The following is a 16,719-nucleotide window of genomic DNA, read 5'->3' as shown; positions in this document are numbered from 1 at the left end:
ACACCTGTCTTGCATTGGATATGTCTTTTCCCAAATCAGAAATGATATCATTTAATTGGATGGTAACCTGGAATACCTTCCAAATAAGTTTAGCTACAGATAAGACATTGAGCATAGGTTCACCCAAACTGGAAGTGATGTCATTAAATGGGAAGAGCTTATTGTAGCGTCCCTAGAGGCACATGACTAAGTGGAATTGCATTTTACAGCAATTGGGATCAAAGATGAATATAGACTGATGTTGGTAACCTCACCTGTCACATGATTTGGTAAAGCCATGTTTCTGCATTATAATGCAAACGCCTTTCCAGTTGCTGAATGCTTTCAATTGCATTCAGACTGAATTGTACCATATTATACCATACTGTACTTGATTGAGCAGTGTGGGCCTCTATGTTGGATGTTTCATTATCACCAAAGTTTGGGAGTATACATATTAAAAGTTAACTCATTGTTTGGAGAGGCTAAAAAAATTAAATGACATTTTTTTTACCAATGTTATCTGAGTCATATGCAACTACTGTAACAGACATTGCCATGTAAGAATTGCATTGTTTCTTCAACCTCCAGCCGAACCTTTGCCGCTGGTAGACCAGTCTGTCCTTGACTACATGGCAGAAAACATCGTCCTCGCTTACTCGGTCTTGGATAACTTCCAAGATGGCGCTAGCACGTTTCTAGCCGAAGTCACTCTGAAGAACACGGGTCCGCAAGATGTTGTCAAAGGCAACTGGGGCATCTATTACTGCAGCATCTATATGGTACCTGATGACCAGCCAGAACTGACACTCGAGCAGATGACCATCAAACACGTTAAAGGATGCTTGTTCAAGATGGAGCCAACATCTGAGTTTAAACCACTGAAGTCGAACGAGGTGCGGACACTTAAGTTCCGGGTTCAGAACTGGTCAGTGTCAAAGACGGATATGATGCCTAACTGGTATATGTGGGCGGAAGGACTGAAGGCTCGCACTATCACCAGTACCAAGGGACCTGGGTTAGAGTTCGTGGGGGACTTCACAACAGTCAACCAATGGAAGCGGTATGACACTCCTGATCTGAAAGACAGGTAAAGGAATTACATTATTTGTATTAGGAGATACTTTTATTCTGGTTTTAATTTTAGTGTTTGTAGTCGGTAATTGTCATAATGAGTTTTGACATGCTTCACAAGAGAATCATCAGACAAAAGTGTGGAAATGGGCACAATATAATTCTACGTTAATCAAACCACGCCCTCCAACTATAATTGGTAAATATAAGCGATTGAGGGAAGAGCGAGTGTGGTGGGATCTGTTTTCTGACAAGGTTCTTCGTGTGAGGGTGTCAACACCCTGAAATTCTTGTTTCGTCCAGTCAACAACACCAAACGAATACAAAAGGACGGGTACAGCATAAGTATTATTATGATGTTCGTGATGCTGAGTACGAATATGACGTGATCCATTCATATAACACTATTTTGTTTTAACGACCAATTGAATTTGTTTCGGCAGATCGAGACTAATTGTTCTCTGGGGCTGATGTTTCATATTTACCTGAACTGAAGGTCCCATGAAATGATGATTTTGGAATGTAATGGAAACCACGATAATCACACTGACCATGTTCAATGGACCATAACTGTTTGCTCCAGGCATCTAATGTACTCTTGAGAAATAGTATTCATAGCTCTGCAACTCCTCAAAGTGGAGTACAGCTTTGTTCCCTAAAGCACCAAATCACAAATGTGCCAAATAAAAGCCTAAGACCTTCCCTTTTTAACAGGAACAAAAGGAATTGAAGGATTTTAATTTTGTTCAATTTTTATTTCGTAAATTAACCCCTCCTGATTAAAATACTGTAAAGTGTGTGTTTCATTGTTATGTGGTATTGTTAATAATATTCTAGTGAGTATGTCCAATGTCTCAGGTACGACCCGTACACCCCTGATGTAAGATATGGAATGGCCCAGGACATAACTGACCTGGGATCATCCCCACATCCAGTCATTCCTACTCCAGTTACCATGGTAATTGATGATAACCTTGAGATGATGATGTCAGCGATTATAACCATTACTACTGATCCCTTGTTCCAAGCTGACGCCGACTTCCTCAAAGGTCAGTTGAGGTCAGGATGTAGAGAGTGGCACGTGATGCACAGCTTTGTAAACTCAGTTGTCATCACTTCACCAAGAGTTTCAAGTACATAGATAGGTGTGGTTACCAGGTAATTGATACACATTCATGCTAAGGCGTGTTTGCATGGATTATAATTTTGAGAATTTATATTTTTTTCAACTGTTGAATGAGAGGGAATTGAGGAAGAGAAATAATCGTTTGACTTCGTTTGAGTCATCAAAACAAAGCATTATTATGTTTTTTCATTACTTGGCCATAACGATGACTTTTGTAGACAGCTTAGCATAAAACTAAGATACAATTATTCTTTATTTCAATCACCAAACCCAGCGTTTTGGATTAACATGTAAGATTAATTTTACTGACTGTATTATTGAGTGTAATGCAATGCCATATTTACATCCAGACGAGCTCTCAAAGGGAGGCTACTCTGCCATCAATGTCAGCACATCAGCGCCACCACCACGTGGCTACATCCAGCTTCTCCAGAGAGACCCGCATGTCATCATAAACAGAAAAATAGCCTCATCCCCAGAAGCATATTCTCTAACCGTTGACCCTGTCAATGAGGTCATCCGAATTTGGTCCGACACATCTGACGGCATCTTCTATGGTATACAGACCCTGCTCAGCCTCGCTCTCAAGTCCAGCTCTGACGGCAAGTTGTACAAGAGTACCATAGAGGACGCACCCCGGTTCGCATACAGGGGGATGCATTTGGACGTGGGCAGGAACTTCCATGGGAAGGAGTCGGTGATGAAACTGCTGGACGCCATGGCCATGTACAAACTAAACAAGTTCCACTTCCACCTGACGGAGGACGAGGGCTGGAGGGTGGAGATTCCAGGTCTGAAGGAGCTCACTCAGGTGAGTAAGTGAGTGGTAGATTGACAGAGTCATTAAGGGATGGCTACATGGTAGAGATTCTAGGCATGGAGGAGCTTACTCAGGTGCGTAAGTGAGTGGTAGAGTGACCGAGTCGTTAAGTGATGGCTACATGGTAGAGATTCTAGGCATGGAGGAGCTTACTCAGGTGCGTAAGTGAGTGGTAGTGTGACCGAGTCGTTAAGTGATGGCTACATGGTAGATATTCTAGACATGGAGGAGCTCACTCAGGTGCATAAGTGAGTGGTAGAGTGATAGAGTCATTAAGGGATGGGGCTACATGGTAGAGATTCTAGACATGGAGGAGCTCACTCAGGTGCGTAAGTGAGTGGTAGTGTGACCGAGTCGTTAAGTGATGGCTACATGGTTGTGATTCTAGACATGGAGGAGCTCACTCAGGTGCATAAGTGAGTGGTAGAGTGATAGAGTCATTAAGTGATGGCTACATGGTAGAGATTCTAGACATGGAGGAGCTCACTCAGGTGCGTAAGTGAGTGGTAGAGTGACCGAGTCGTTAAGTCATGGCTACATGGTTGTGATTCTAGACATGGAGGAGCTCACTCAAGTGAGTAAGTGAGTGGTATTGTGATAGAGTCATTAAGTAATGGCTACATGGATGTGATTCGAGGCTTGGAGGACCTCGTCCAGGTGAGTGAGTGATGTAGCCATCAATCCATTGAATGATGGCTATAGAAGGTAGAAATTCTAGGTCTGGAGGAGCTCACTCAAGTGACTGAGTGACTCAAGGGACACATCGATTCAGTGAGTGATTGCTGGAAGGTGGAGAGCCGAGGCCTTGAGGAACTCAATCAGGTGAGTGGATGTTAGCGTGATCGAGTCATTGATTGATGACTGGATGGACTGGATTGTGGAAATTCTTGGCCTGGATGGCTTCATTCCAATAAGTGATGAAGTCATTGAGTGAGAACTTGAGGTTCGAGATTCCAGGTGTAGTGATTGCTTTCAATCACCACGTTAGTCAATGAGCCAGTCCATGGGGTTGTCAGTGGATCAGTCAGTAAGTGAACCAAGCGAGTCAGGCAATCACCAAGTCAGTCTGTAAGTCAGTTCATGGGGTTGTCAGTGGATCAGTCAGTAAGTGAACCAAGCGAGTCAGGCAATCACCAAGTCAGTCTGTAAGTCAGTTCATGGGGTTGTCAGTGGATCAGTCAGTAAGTGAACCAAGCGTGTCAGGCAATCACCAAGTCAGTCTGTAAGTCAGTTCATGAGGATGTCAGTGGATCAGTCAGTGTGTGAACCAATCAGCAAGTCAGTCAGTGTTTCAGCCAGCCATTCAGTTGGTTGGTTCGTTTGTTGTTTAACGCCCCACTCAGCAATATTCCAGCTACATGTATATGACGGCGGTCTTAACCAGACAATCCAGTGATTAATATCATAAGCATCAATCCACGCATTGGGGATCGATGACATGCATCAACCAAGTCAGCGAGCCTGACCACCCGATCCCGTTAGTCGCCTTTTACGACAAGCATAGTCACCTTTTACGGCAAGCATGTGTTGCTGAAGACCTATTCTACCCCGGAACAGTCATTCCGTGCCTTGTGAAGTCAGTCATTTAGAGATTTAGCCAGTGAGTCAAATATGTCACAGATGATACTGATAGGTGCCGTTTTAAGCTGTTTTTTTTTAACAGTTCTAATAGTTTTCGAGTTGCAATTCATATCCCAGATATTATATCTAATCCAGACTTGGCCACTAGTTAAGTGCTGCCGTGTCATGTCATGATCCTGTCATGTTTCTATTTATGTTGCTCTCAGATTGGAGGTAAGAGATGCCATGACATCGAAGAAGAGAAATGCGTCCTTTCCCAACTTGGATCAGGTCCCGACACTACTACTTCCGGGTCAGGATTTTACACGGTCGACGACTACAAAGACATTCTGCGATACGCTAGTGCCCGTCATATTGAAGTCATACCGGAAGTAGACTCGCCCGGACATGCGCATGCAGCTATATTCGCCATGCACGCCAGACGACAGCGCCTCCTTGACATCGGAGACATTGACAATGCCGACTCGTTTGGACTTGTCGACCTTGAAGACCCATCGGATTATCTCTCAATTCAAATGTTCAAGGACAACGCCATCAACCCGTGTATAAATTCAACTTACAGTTTTATCAAATACATAGTTGACATGTTTATTGACATGCACAAAGACATCAGTCCTCTGAAGACTTTCCATTTTGGAGGTGATGAAGTTGCTAGTGGCGCGTGGAAGAACTCGTCAGCTTGTCAGGCGCTGTTGAGAGCCAATGTCAGTCTGAAGGAACACTTCACGAGAAATGTTGCCAACATCACGAGTCTCCACAACTTGAATCTCGGAGGATGGGAGGATGGTCTCATGGAGTCCGTGTTCGAACCCTTCAATAAAGAACTCCTGGGAAGTCAGGACGTGTTGGCGTATGCGTGGGACAACGTATGGGAGTGGGGTGTGTCAACTCGGGCGTACAGACTTGCCAACGCAGGATTTAAGGTTAGTCGGTGAGGATGAGAAGTTATAAAGATAATATGTCAATGTGAAACACATATATGTATCCAGATATCTTCAGTACAGGTCAAGGAAAATATGTCAGATTACTATCAAAACAGGTGTGTGCGTCTGTGTGTAGGCCTGTGTGTAGGTGTGTGTGTGTGTGTGTGTAGGTGTGTGTGTGTGTGAGAGAGAGAGAGAGAGAGAGGGGGGGCAGGGGGGTCAAATACGAACAATGTCAGTTGTGTGAGATCTGCCGCGTGGAAATTCGAGGTTAGAATAGTCCCACACCAACTTATGTTTATCGTGCGAGGTACATGTAAAAACATGTTAACGGATCGGGTGGTCAGACTCGGGACTCTATAGATTGCGTGTCCTCGTAGGTATACCCCCAAGACGTGAATCGTTGCTCATAATATCAATCACTGGTTTGTCTGGACCACACTCGAGTATTTATTGACCGTGGTCATATAGCTAAAATATAGTTAAACAACACACAAAAGAAACAAACATGTATGTTTTTCGAGGTATTACGTACAGAACAGAAGCAATAGTAGTCGACAGGGTGAGTACTCTACTCACTCATCACATACCTTCCGAATAAGCTTTGTTCTTCTTATCCGTGAAGATCCGGGGTAGAATAGGTCTTCAGCAACCCATGCTTGCCGTATCAGGCGACTATGCTTGTCGTAAAAGGCGACAAACTGGATCGGGTGGTCAGGCTCGCTGACTTGGTTGATACATGTCATCGGTCCCAATTGTGTGGATCGATGCTCATGATATTAATCACTGGATCGTCTGGTCCAGACTCGATTATTTACAGACCGCTGTCATATAGCTGGAATATTGACGAGTGCGGCGTAAAACAACCAACCAACCAACCAACCAGCCAACCTTGTTCTGTTGATACTGATAATATTTTGATTTCACTTCTTTGTAGTGCCACGTTTCGTAACATTCTCCAGTGAATAAAGGAAAGTTGTTCCTATCCCTTTGACAATATTCGCCGAAACCCCCAGTGGAACCACATGTTTGATTTCCAAAGGTGGTTTTCAAAGGTTGGGTCCCTATGCTCCTGTGGTTTCCCTATTTGGAACCTCGGTCAAAGTTGTGTCAGAGCGTGATGATCTTGTTCTGAGTTATCGTTCATTATGCTGTCTACCACTAAATTGCATTCGAGTATTCGCCCGGACGAATACCGGCTTTGTAGTGCTAGACCACTGAGATACCTTGCCACAGTTTAACAGGGCTACCCGACACGGAGACAATATAGTGGCTCCGACCAGTCCTTCCTTTATTTGTCCTCTTAATGCCAAGCCATCCTTTAAGTTCCATCTTTTAACGTCTTTTGGTGAAACGCGGCCGGGGATTGAACCGTCGACCTTTCGCTGTCTGGGCTGTTTTCTCATATATTGTTCGGATAAACGATTTTCCAGATTTCCTGAATCCCTTGTTGACTGACCAAAATTCACTTCGAGGCATATGTGAAATAAATGGCAAAAGTATGATTTATGAAGGATTCACCGATTTATTTATAAAATACTTTGTGCTGTACAGACCTATGCTGTGACAACGTCCTTTATAATTGAATCAACTGAATAATGGTATGTTTAGTTTGGTTCAAATAATGCACTTGTTTTGTGTACAGTTTTGACGGAGAGGTTAGGGTAACCTGCCACATATATCCATTAATAGCCATTTACATCAATGCAATGAAAGCTAAAGTTGAGTTCATTCATGTGTGAAAAACCTAGTCCAGACATATCTAAAGCACGAATAAGCCTTGTGTTTGAAATCCTCTGTATGCAGCGTTTGTGACTGTGCAAATATGATGAGTGGTTCAGGGCGGGGATGAAATGGATGTTATAAACTGGGAGCGTGTAAATATGATGAGTGGTTCAGGCTGGGATGAAATGGATGTTATACACAGGGAGCGTGTAAATACGACGGTGAATGAGAGAGGACTGAAATGAACACCACATGTCTACTACATTCCGATATATCATGTGTATCACACTTAAATATAATGATGTGATTATGATTATGATTATGATTATTATTCGTGTACCTAATTAACACAGTGATCGCATGACACCCGAAACGTTTGATGTTGTCTGCCGGGGTCGAATTGCAAAGCAAGCGTGGTCGCTGTCCGATAGGTGAGGTGAGGTGAAATGGGGCTTAACGTTGCGTCCAGGATTATTGCACTTATATAGAGACGTGCCTGCACGTGTGTGTGTGTGTGTGTGTGTGTGTGTGTGCGTGTGTGTGTGTGTGTGTGTGTGTGTGCGTGCTTGCGTGCTTGCGTGTGTGGTTGCTTGGACTTATGCCGATCTTATAGTGCTAGCCAAATGAGATACCATGCCGCAGTTTAACATGGATACCCCTCTCCGAGCTGACCGTCCTTGTTTCAGCCCCTTAATGCTAAGCTCCAGGCAGGGCAACAGCAAGTACCATCATGGGACACAATAGTGTGCATTTTGATCGGTTGGTAATGAAATTCTCAGTCCCGTTCTTGTTTCCTTTTCTATCTTTGATTGTACCTATTCCGGCTTTGTCAGGTTGTTCTGGCTCACGTGACGCACCTGTATTTTGACCACCCGTATGAGCCGGACCCGGAAGAGAGAGGGTACTACTGGGGCCCCCGTTTCACCGACACCTGGAAGACGTTCGGGTACATGCCGGACACCGTGTACGAGAACGTGGACGTCCGGCGCAATGGCGACCCCATGACAAAGGAGGAGCTGTGTGGCCAGGACGGCAGCCTGTGTATTCCACTTACAAAACCGGAAAATGTTCTTGGTGAGTCTTGTAATGTTCCAGGGAACGAGGTAGCGCCTTGGTCCTCTCCTCCACTCCATCGGGCCAAAATACTTGATGTGTTAGGTAGTGTTGGTCATCATGGCAAGGTGCAGGAGGAATGTTCAAATGTTTGTTTGTTTGTTTGTTTAACGCCGCACGCAGCAATATCCCTGATATATGACGGCGGTCTGTAAATAATCGAGTCTGGACCAGACAATGCAGTTAATGATAACATGAGCATCGATCAACGCAGTTGGGATCGATGACATGCATCAACCAAGTCAGCGAGCCTGACCACCCTATCCCGTTTGTCGCCTCTTACGACAAGCATAGTCACCTCATACGGCAAGCATGGGTTGCTGAAGATCAATTCTACCCCGAATCTTCACGGAATGTTCAAATGAAGCATTATTGTTTTAATCGAGCTTTTTTTAAAACTTGAGGTACGTTCAAATATATAATAATACGGCAGTACAGATCCCATATGTGGTCTGAGTTGGGGAATGTACCTGGTAACCCTTGCTTGTTTTTGTATTCTTGGGAAGGTCCACCTACCATATACTTGTTTTCCCACATGCATGTGTTGAAATATTTATCATGTTAAGTCTTTGAATGGCATTTAGAAGTGATACACATAAGGAAGAGAATTTATGGATATCAACGTCTTTATTAAGAGGAAAGACAACGTTTCGGAGTACATGCTTACTCCTTCATCAACACAAGACATCCCGTTGTGTTCCTTATAATAAAGAAGTTGGCACTTATAAATTCTCTTCCTTATTCATCATGTTGTTCACCTGAAGGGATGAGATTTTTTTCTGCGCATAATACTCGAAAAATATTTTTTACCAATATACTGCAGCCACTAGATGGGAGGCTCTCTTGACAACAGCCAAATTTGAGACAAAAGTGAGAATGAATGCGAGACAACGTGCATTTTTCGCATTGATTTCACTTTTGCATTAATTTCAAGATTTACAGTACCTGTTAATTTATTAGGTTAATGTATATAATTGATTTACTTCATTGACCTTCCAGGAATGCAAGGCCATTTATGGAGCGAGACGGTTCGAACACAAGACAACCTGTTTTACATGATATTCCCGAGGATAATTGCCCTAGCGGAAAGGGCGTGGCACAAGGCAGCATGGGAGGACATAATGGAGGCAGAGACGCGCAACAAAGAAAAACGAAAAGATTGGATAAATTTTGCAAACTCGTTAGGATACCAGGAGTTACCTGCCCTTGATAAACTTAACATCACTTACCGGGTGCCGCCCCCTGGGGCAAGGTTTGTTTTCAGAGTTCTACATTTGAGTAGTGAATGAGTCAGCCAGTCAGTTAAAATTTGAAATGTAGCGATATTCTAAATTCACTGTATTAAATGTTTAGCTTAGTTACATTTCATGATTCTTCAGTTCAGAGGTAAAACAAAAGTAGATAAATCAAATGAAAAAACCTTATATACTCTGCAAATGAAACGCAAAAGTAAGAGTGTTGCCGACATTAATACCAAAAATGAATTGGTCAGTTCTGCGTGGATTGGGATTGATTTGTATGGAAAGAAAGAGGTACTGCAGAAAATTGGTGAAAAGATGGGAAAATCGCAAAAATACAACCATGTGAGAGCCTGGCGCATAAACACACCAACCATGACGTGCACGTGCAACATCACTTGTTGGGCTATACAAAACGTTGGCTTTGCATTTGCATGCCCTCACCATCTTATAGCAATTGAACGGCGAAAACATTCCACGACTGACGTAAGCCCAAAGCAACAACGCTATCGACCGACTGCAAACAGGAGTGTCATCTTTAGCTGTAGCCAGTTTTTGTCGACGTAGCACCAGCACCATTACAAGACTGTGGATCCGGTCGACCATATACTACTACCAGAGCAAAGGACATATTCATACGGCTACGTGAAAGAACCCCCAAAGCCACCTCTGCAACTGCGGCAAAACCAGGATTGCGGAGGATATCAGCCCACGCATTGAGAAACCGTTTATGCGCTGAAGGTATTCGCGAGAGACGACCCGTTCAAGGTATCATTTTGACGGACCTGCATCGCTTGCTGTAACGTCGGTGGTGTCAAGGTCACCGAGTATGGAGTTGTCACGTTTCATGCTTCGCAGTGCGGATGGGAGACGTCGTGTTTATTCACCACTATATATAAAACACGGCACACGTAAGGAAAATGTTCCCTCCCTAATCCATGGGGCATTTGTCACACAATGTGGTGACCATATCTATCTCCAAGGTTCAGGACAATCGAATTACAATCGGGCATACGCTTTCTACGAAGATTGCAAAGAGCATTAAACGATTCTTTCTCAACAGTTGCTTGATCAGTGTTACAGTCTTTAAGAAATTAAGGTTGTACAACGTGGGAGGGTTCTATTCTGGCTTATACCTATACCTTATTTGTTCAAGTGAACAGCTGTCTTGCCTTTGCATGTGTTTCTCGAACACCTGGTATCAGTATAAACACATGCTCATGATATAATTGGAATCGTCAATGGATTATTTATGATTATGCAGGGGTGATGGGGTAGACTAGTGGATAAAGCGTTCGCTCGTCACGCTGAAAGCCGGGTTCGATTTCCGACATGGGTACAATGTGTGAAGCCCATTCCTGGTGTCCCCCGCCGTGATATTGCCTGAATATTGCTAAAAAGCGGCGTAAAAGCTACTCACTCACTCAATATGATTACGCAAACGGTTATGCCGCTCCCAATATCTACCGGAGTTTATCACAATAAGTATAATTGTCCTTATTCTAAATCACTGGCTAAACTTGCCAACATTGGTCAGCAGCTAGAGTACTGTAAGTCCCCATGGCCCCTTGTATGCTGACGATCTGTATAGGTCAATTCTTATGTTTTCAGAAATAATAATGGTCGACTAAATCTTAAGTCGCCATTCCCTGGCCTAGGTTTGGAAACAAGCACCGACGGCGGAAACAGCTGGCAGACGGCATCAGCGGAAATGACAGTTGCCCAGGGGCAAACAGTCCTCGTATCGCTCAAGTACGTAAAAAAATGTGACAGATTGACTAATCACGAATGTTTGTAACAACTTCCTCGAATGAGTGAGTTGGGTAACATTTTCGCCATACCAATGGGAGTTTAGGTATATGTTTCACTAAAACCTTTTATATAAATTCTACAAAAACCCATTTGGACCATATTGGAAAAGGTCGTAATTACAACTTTTAAAAACTCATAATTACGAGAAAATATTCGTAATAACGACTTTTAAAAACTCGTAATAACCATAATTAAGTCGTAATTACGAGAAAAGGTCTTTACAAAACTCGTAAAATAGTTAAAAAAAGATTCTATTTATTGCTTTGTCATTATGTCACGGGGTTTTTCATCATTTGTAAAAGTCGTAATAACGACTTTTTTCTCGTAATTACTTTATTCTCGTAATTACGACTTTTTAAAAGAGAAAAGAAAAGTACCAACATGGTCCTGATGAGATTTCGTAAAATCTTCAGTGTGACTAAGTACGTTTAACTAGGCTAAGTTATCAGTCTCAACCTCGCAAATACTTTGACGGGAATTGCTTAGCTGATTCACGTTTCACGTTAGATTCGGACACCAGTAACCACGCTTGTCGTAAGAATCGATCAAGTGGCAGGCCCCGAAACATTTCCGATGGCGTGTAATTACGCTTCGAATGTTAAGGTCACCCCTCAAGCTTTCAGTCACTGGTGTGCCGGGCCCAGAATCGAGTATATACAGAAGTCTGGAATATTGTTCACTGCGACGTTTAACAACATTCACTCACAAATACACACGTGAAAAATAAAACCACGTGGCTACATATTCATTTGAGGCCACCCTGGCTGAAGGAAATGAACAATGGTAAACGTATTTTGACATAACTATTTTATTTTTTATCTCTTTTTAAGTCCATGTCACAGTAACGGGGAACCGTTCACAGAATAAGCCTCTATTACGTTATTTCTTAATACAAAATAATTTAAACAGCAATGGTCTTGTAGTGTTTATGGGGAAAAGGGACACACATATCGCATCCATGCAGCATTTACCCAGAAGAATGTATACATGTTTGTACAGGGTCAAGTGCATGAGAATTACATCGATGGCTCTCAAAAAGACAATGATACAGCATACATTGTGAATAAAACTTGTTACATTTTTAAATATTGTAATGAGTGCATTTATAAATTAAATATTTGGCAATTAATATTTATAGTGTAATTAGTATTTTTTCAACCATATAATATAAACTCTGGGTCATGTATATATATATATATATATATACACACACAAAAATGAGGTGAATGTTCACGGGTGTACATGTTATATATAATAAAATATCAGTTTCAGATATCAGATATAAAGAAGATGATGGACTAACGTGGACTTTATTATTTTCCTATATATATATATATATATATATATATATATATGGATTTCCACAATATTTTTACTTTTTCACATTCACAGAACAAATGTACAGTAGATTCAGTTTCTAACATGCAAACAGTACATAGATCATTTGATTGCATTTTAATCTAAGCAATAAATGAGTTGGTTCAAATAATTGTATGAATAATTCTGTTCGAAAACCATTTCAGCTTTGTATCTCCAGTTACAGCTGTTATTAAATGTGTGTGTATTGCTTGTTTCCAGGTCGGCTGACGGGAGAAGACGTGGGCGGGCGGTTACTGTCAGGGTACCCGGTAGTAATACCGTGACGGAATCAGGCGCACACAGCACAATGGAAGCCACAACAGCATCATTGTTCGTGTGTATACTTCAGTTGATGTACAGATATTTGGAAATACATGTCGCAAAATAATATGATTATTGGTTTTGGATGTCTAACATATTGAATTAACCTTCCAGTGATGTGACAATCTCTTATAGTTAAAATAAGTGTAATATTGCATTTGGTTTGTCTCTTTAAATATTACCAATAAGAAGGGACCAAACTATGTTTATAAAGTCGAATTCTTTCTGACACTGTAAAAAGTGATATTTTAAGGTATTGCATTTAACCATATACAGTCAAGTCCCGTTAATCCGACATCGAGGGTTGCATATAATTGTGTCGGATTAACGAGTATGTCGGATAAACGAAATTTAGTAGTATCAACGTTCGTGTATATAAACTGACCGAACCAATGCCAAAGAGACACAAAATTACTCTTTTATTAACCAACATGTCTCAAACGGCTTGTTTGTGTGCAACAAGTAAAAACTTACAAGTCATCTTCCTTATGGCACAAATGCCGGTATACGTCGTCTACTTTGTTGGTTGGTTTGCTTGTTGGTATGTTGGTTTGTTGTTTAACGCCGCACTCAGCAATATTCCAGCTATATGACGGCGGTCTGTAAATAATCGAGTCTGGACCAGAAAATCCTGTGATTAATATCATGAGCATCGATCCACGCAATGGGAATCGATGACATGCATCATCCAAGTCAGCGAGCCTGTCAACCCGATCCCGTTAGTCGCTTCTTACGACAAGCATAGTCGCCTTTTACGGCAAGCATGGACTGACTACTTTGTAATAAGGCAGCATCGAATGTGTTTCTCTTGCACAACTATGTACGTAAGTTTTCGGGATTTTTTCTCACATTTGTATTAAATACTTCGGTACTTCAGTGTGTGTTGTCTTTTTGTACAATTTGGTTGTAAAATCAGAGTTGAATGATTTCAATGTGTATGTTGAGATCGTGTGTCGAATCCTGTCATGCCTGCGTCAAACAACATTTAATCATGTATGGTACGTCACGCCCGACCAAGCTCTGTCTAACCACGTAATAGGTCACAATTATTACTGCACTCAGCAATATTCCTGCTATATGAATTTGAGGCCCCCACGGCGGATTTCGAACCTATTAAACAAATACAGATTACATCACTGGTTGGTGAATTTAGGAAAAGGGTCAAACTGCAAAGGTCAAACAAATCAATCACGTTAAATATTCGGCAAAACATGTGTTTGACTCCAGTACTGCCTACACGAGGAACAAAATTCATGACATTTAGTAACAAAATGTTTATTCAGCCACGGAATATAACATCTGGAAAACATTCATTGGTGTGAACAAGTATATGAAGTTTCAATTACTTGGTCCAGTGTTTTCTGAGAAGTTTATGACGCACGACCGGCGACGGACGACTCACGACGGACTATAGTGAATGAGTGAGTATGGCTTTACGCCGCTTTTAGCAATATTCCAGCAATATCACGGCGGGGGACACCAGAAATGGGCTTCACACATTGTACCCATGTCGGCAATCGAACCCGGGTCTTCGGCGTGACAAGCGAACGCTTTAACCACTAGGCTATCCGACCGCCCCCCCACGACGGACTATAAACAGGCAATGACGCTATATTTCAGTAAGGTGAGCTAAAGCTAGCGACTCCGCGTAAAAGTGAGTGGCCGATCTCGCAAAATCAAACCAGCATCGGCGAATATAATGACATCATAACATCACATTGATGAATAATCAACGAAGCATATTGAAAAACAGTTTCATGTCTGAAACCACAAAAGGCAATACAATTTGCAAATAAGAAAAGGAGATAACGTTTTACATCGCATCTGCAATATTGCAGCCGTATAGCTATGATGCAATAATAATAAATACACTTAGAATATATATATAATTAGGTCGACAAAGAGCAGTAAAACAACAAGATTATCAGTTTGGTAGTAAGCTATATGACGGCGGTCTGTAAATAATCGAGTCTGGACCAGACAATCCAGTGATTAATATCACGCGCATCGATCCACGCAATTGGAGTCGATGACATGCATCAACCAAGTCAGCGAGCCTGACCACCCGATCCCGTTGGTCGCCTTTTACGACAAGCATAGTCACCTTTTACGGCAAGCATGTGTTGCTGAAGACCTATTCTACCCCGGAATATTCACGGGTCCAGTGCTCGTGGGTTATACCGAAGTGGTAAACGTCTGAGACCTGCATCACTTCGGGCTTTCCTCCACATTGAGCTGACACGCCGCGATATAACTGGAATATTGTTAAAGCGGCGTTAAACCCAATTCACGCACTCACTCACTCATTATATGTAAGCTCAATTGGTCCAGTTGTTTCAGAGTAGATGTTTACGAGGATGACTAACGACTGTTTCTATTTTCCAATATGGCCACTGGCAGCCGTATCATTACAGGTCCAGGTGCCAGGTCCAACTTGTCATCATAACAATGGCCATCTGACCGTCCATGTCTCAGATTTCAAAGGCTACATGTAGGTTCAGTGGGGAATGTTACATAGATTCACATCACGGAATATGTAAGTTTGTGTATATGTTGTTTAACGCCGCACTCGGCAATATTCCAACTATATGACGGCGGTCTGTAAATAATCGAGTCTGAACCAGACAATCCATTGATTGCCATCATGAACATCGACCACCCAATGTTGGAATACGAAGACATGCATCAACCAAGTCAGCGAGCCTGAACCCCCGATCCTGTTAGTCACCTCTTACGACAAGCATAGGTTGCTTAAGACCTATTCTACCCCGGATCTTCACGGGTCCCAACTGGGTGCTTATCATCATCCACTATATGGATTATATAGATGTCAGCAACAAGGCAGAAGACAGGGCCAAGGCCAGAGGAAGACTCTCTCAGCTAAGACAAGTTAAACTTATTTGGTATCTCTACTTCCTGAAGGATGCCCTCACTGAGGTGTCAAATGTGAGCCTGCTTTTTCAACGGGATAACATCAATGTCAGCAGTGCTGTGACCAAGCTGCAATGTGCCCAGACAGCCCTCCAGGCAATGATGACCTCAGCTTCAGGAATTCTCTCATGATGTAACAGACTCTTTGTTAATGGAGTCTATAAAGGCACCGCTTTGGACAATGTTGTGGATATCAAAATCCTGAAGACACAGAATCGCCAGATACTTCAGAAGGTGATTGACTGCATACATTAGAGGTTCTCCAAAGCCCTTGCTGATTTCACTGCCTTTGCTGCCTGCCACATCTTCGATCACAAGAATTGGCCATCACCTAACAATGGAAATGGTAAGGTAATCATACACATCATAAAATACTATTTGTGATACATGTCATGCAGTATGTTTTATAATCAAACTAAATTAACAATCATTAATATGTCACAATTACAGTATTTTTACATAATAGTTGATGGCAAAAACCTCAAATCTTTTGGGTTCTTTTGATGTATAAAATGATCATAATATTCATAAGAAAAGGGAAAGAATATATTTTAACTTTTTGGGGCATTCAGATATATTAATTTAAATGGAATAATATTAATTTCAAATATCTTTAAATATATGCATATTTCTGTCTTTAGCTCTTTATCAATACAGGGGCAGTCGGGTAGCCTCGTGGTTAAAGTGTTCGCTCGTCACGCCGAAGACGCGGGTTCG

The 16,719-nt window shown here is 42.1% G+C and overlaps 1 protein-coding gene across 1 annotated transcript in view; it reads left to right on the top strand.

The window, feature by feature from the left end:
* LOC139461059 (uncharacterized) overlaps positions 1-13,897 on the top strand; it is a 44,100-nt gene extending 30,203 nt beyond the window's left edge. The window contains exons 11-18 of the mRNA XM_071242575.1: positions 571-1,069; positions 1,912-2,102; positions 2,530-2,990; positions 4,787-5,503; positions 8,062-8,302; positions 9,341-9,593; positions 11,191-11,331; positions 12,970-13,897. Of these exons, the coding sequence (XP_071098676.1) occupies positions 571-1,069; positions 1,912-2,102; positions 2,530-2,990; positions 4,787-5,503; positions 8,062-8,302; positions 9,341-9,593; positions 11,191-11,331; positions 12,970-13,138 (2,672 nt within the window). The 3' untranslated portion in view covers positions 13,139-13,897. The remainder of the gene's footprint in view (positions 1-570; positions 1,070-1,911; positions 2,103-2,529; positions 2,991-4,786; positions 5,504-8,061; positions 8,303-9,340; positions 9,594-11,190; positions 11,332-12,969) is intronic.
* Positions 13,898-16,719: the final 2,822 nt, after the last annotated feature.

The sequence above is a fragment of the Haliotis cracherodii genome, unplaced genomic scaffold (assembly GCF_022045235.1).
Source record: "Haliotis cracherodii isolate W230 unplaced genomic scaffold, xgHalCrac1.p SCAF_14, whole genome shotgun sequence".
Classification (NCBI taxonomy): domain Eukaryota; kingdom Metazoa; phylum Mollusca; class Gastropoda; order Lepetellida; family Haliotidae; genus Haliotis; species Haliotis cracherodii.
The sequence above is the reverse complement of the archived record's forward strand: the minus strand, read 5'-3'. Positions and strand labels throughout refer to the sequence as shown.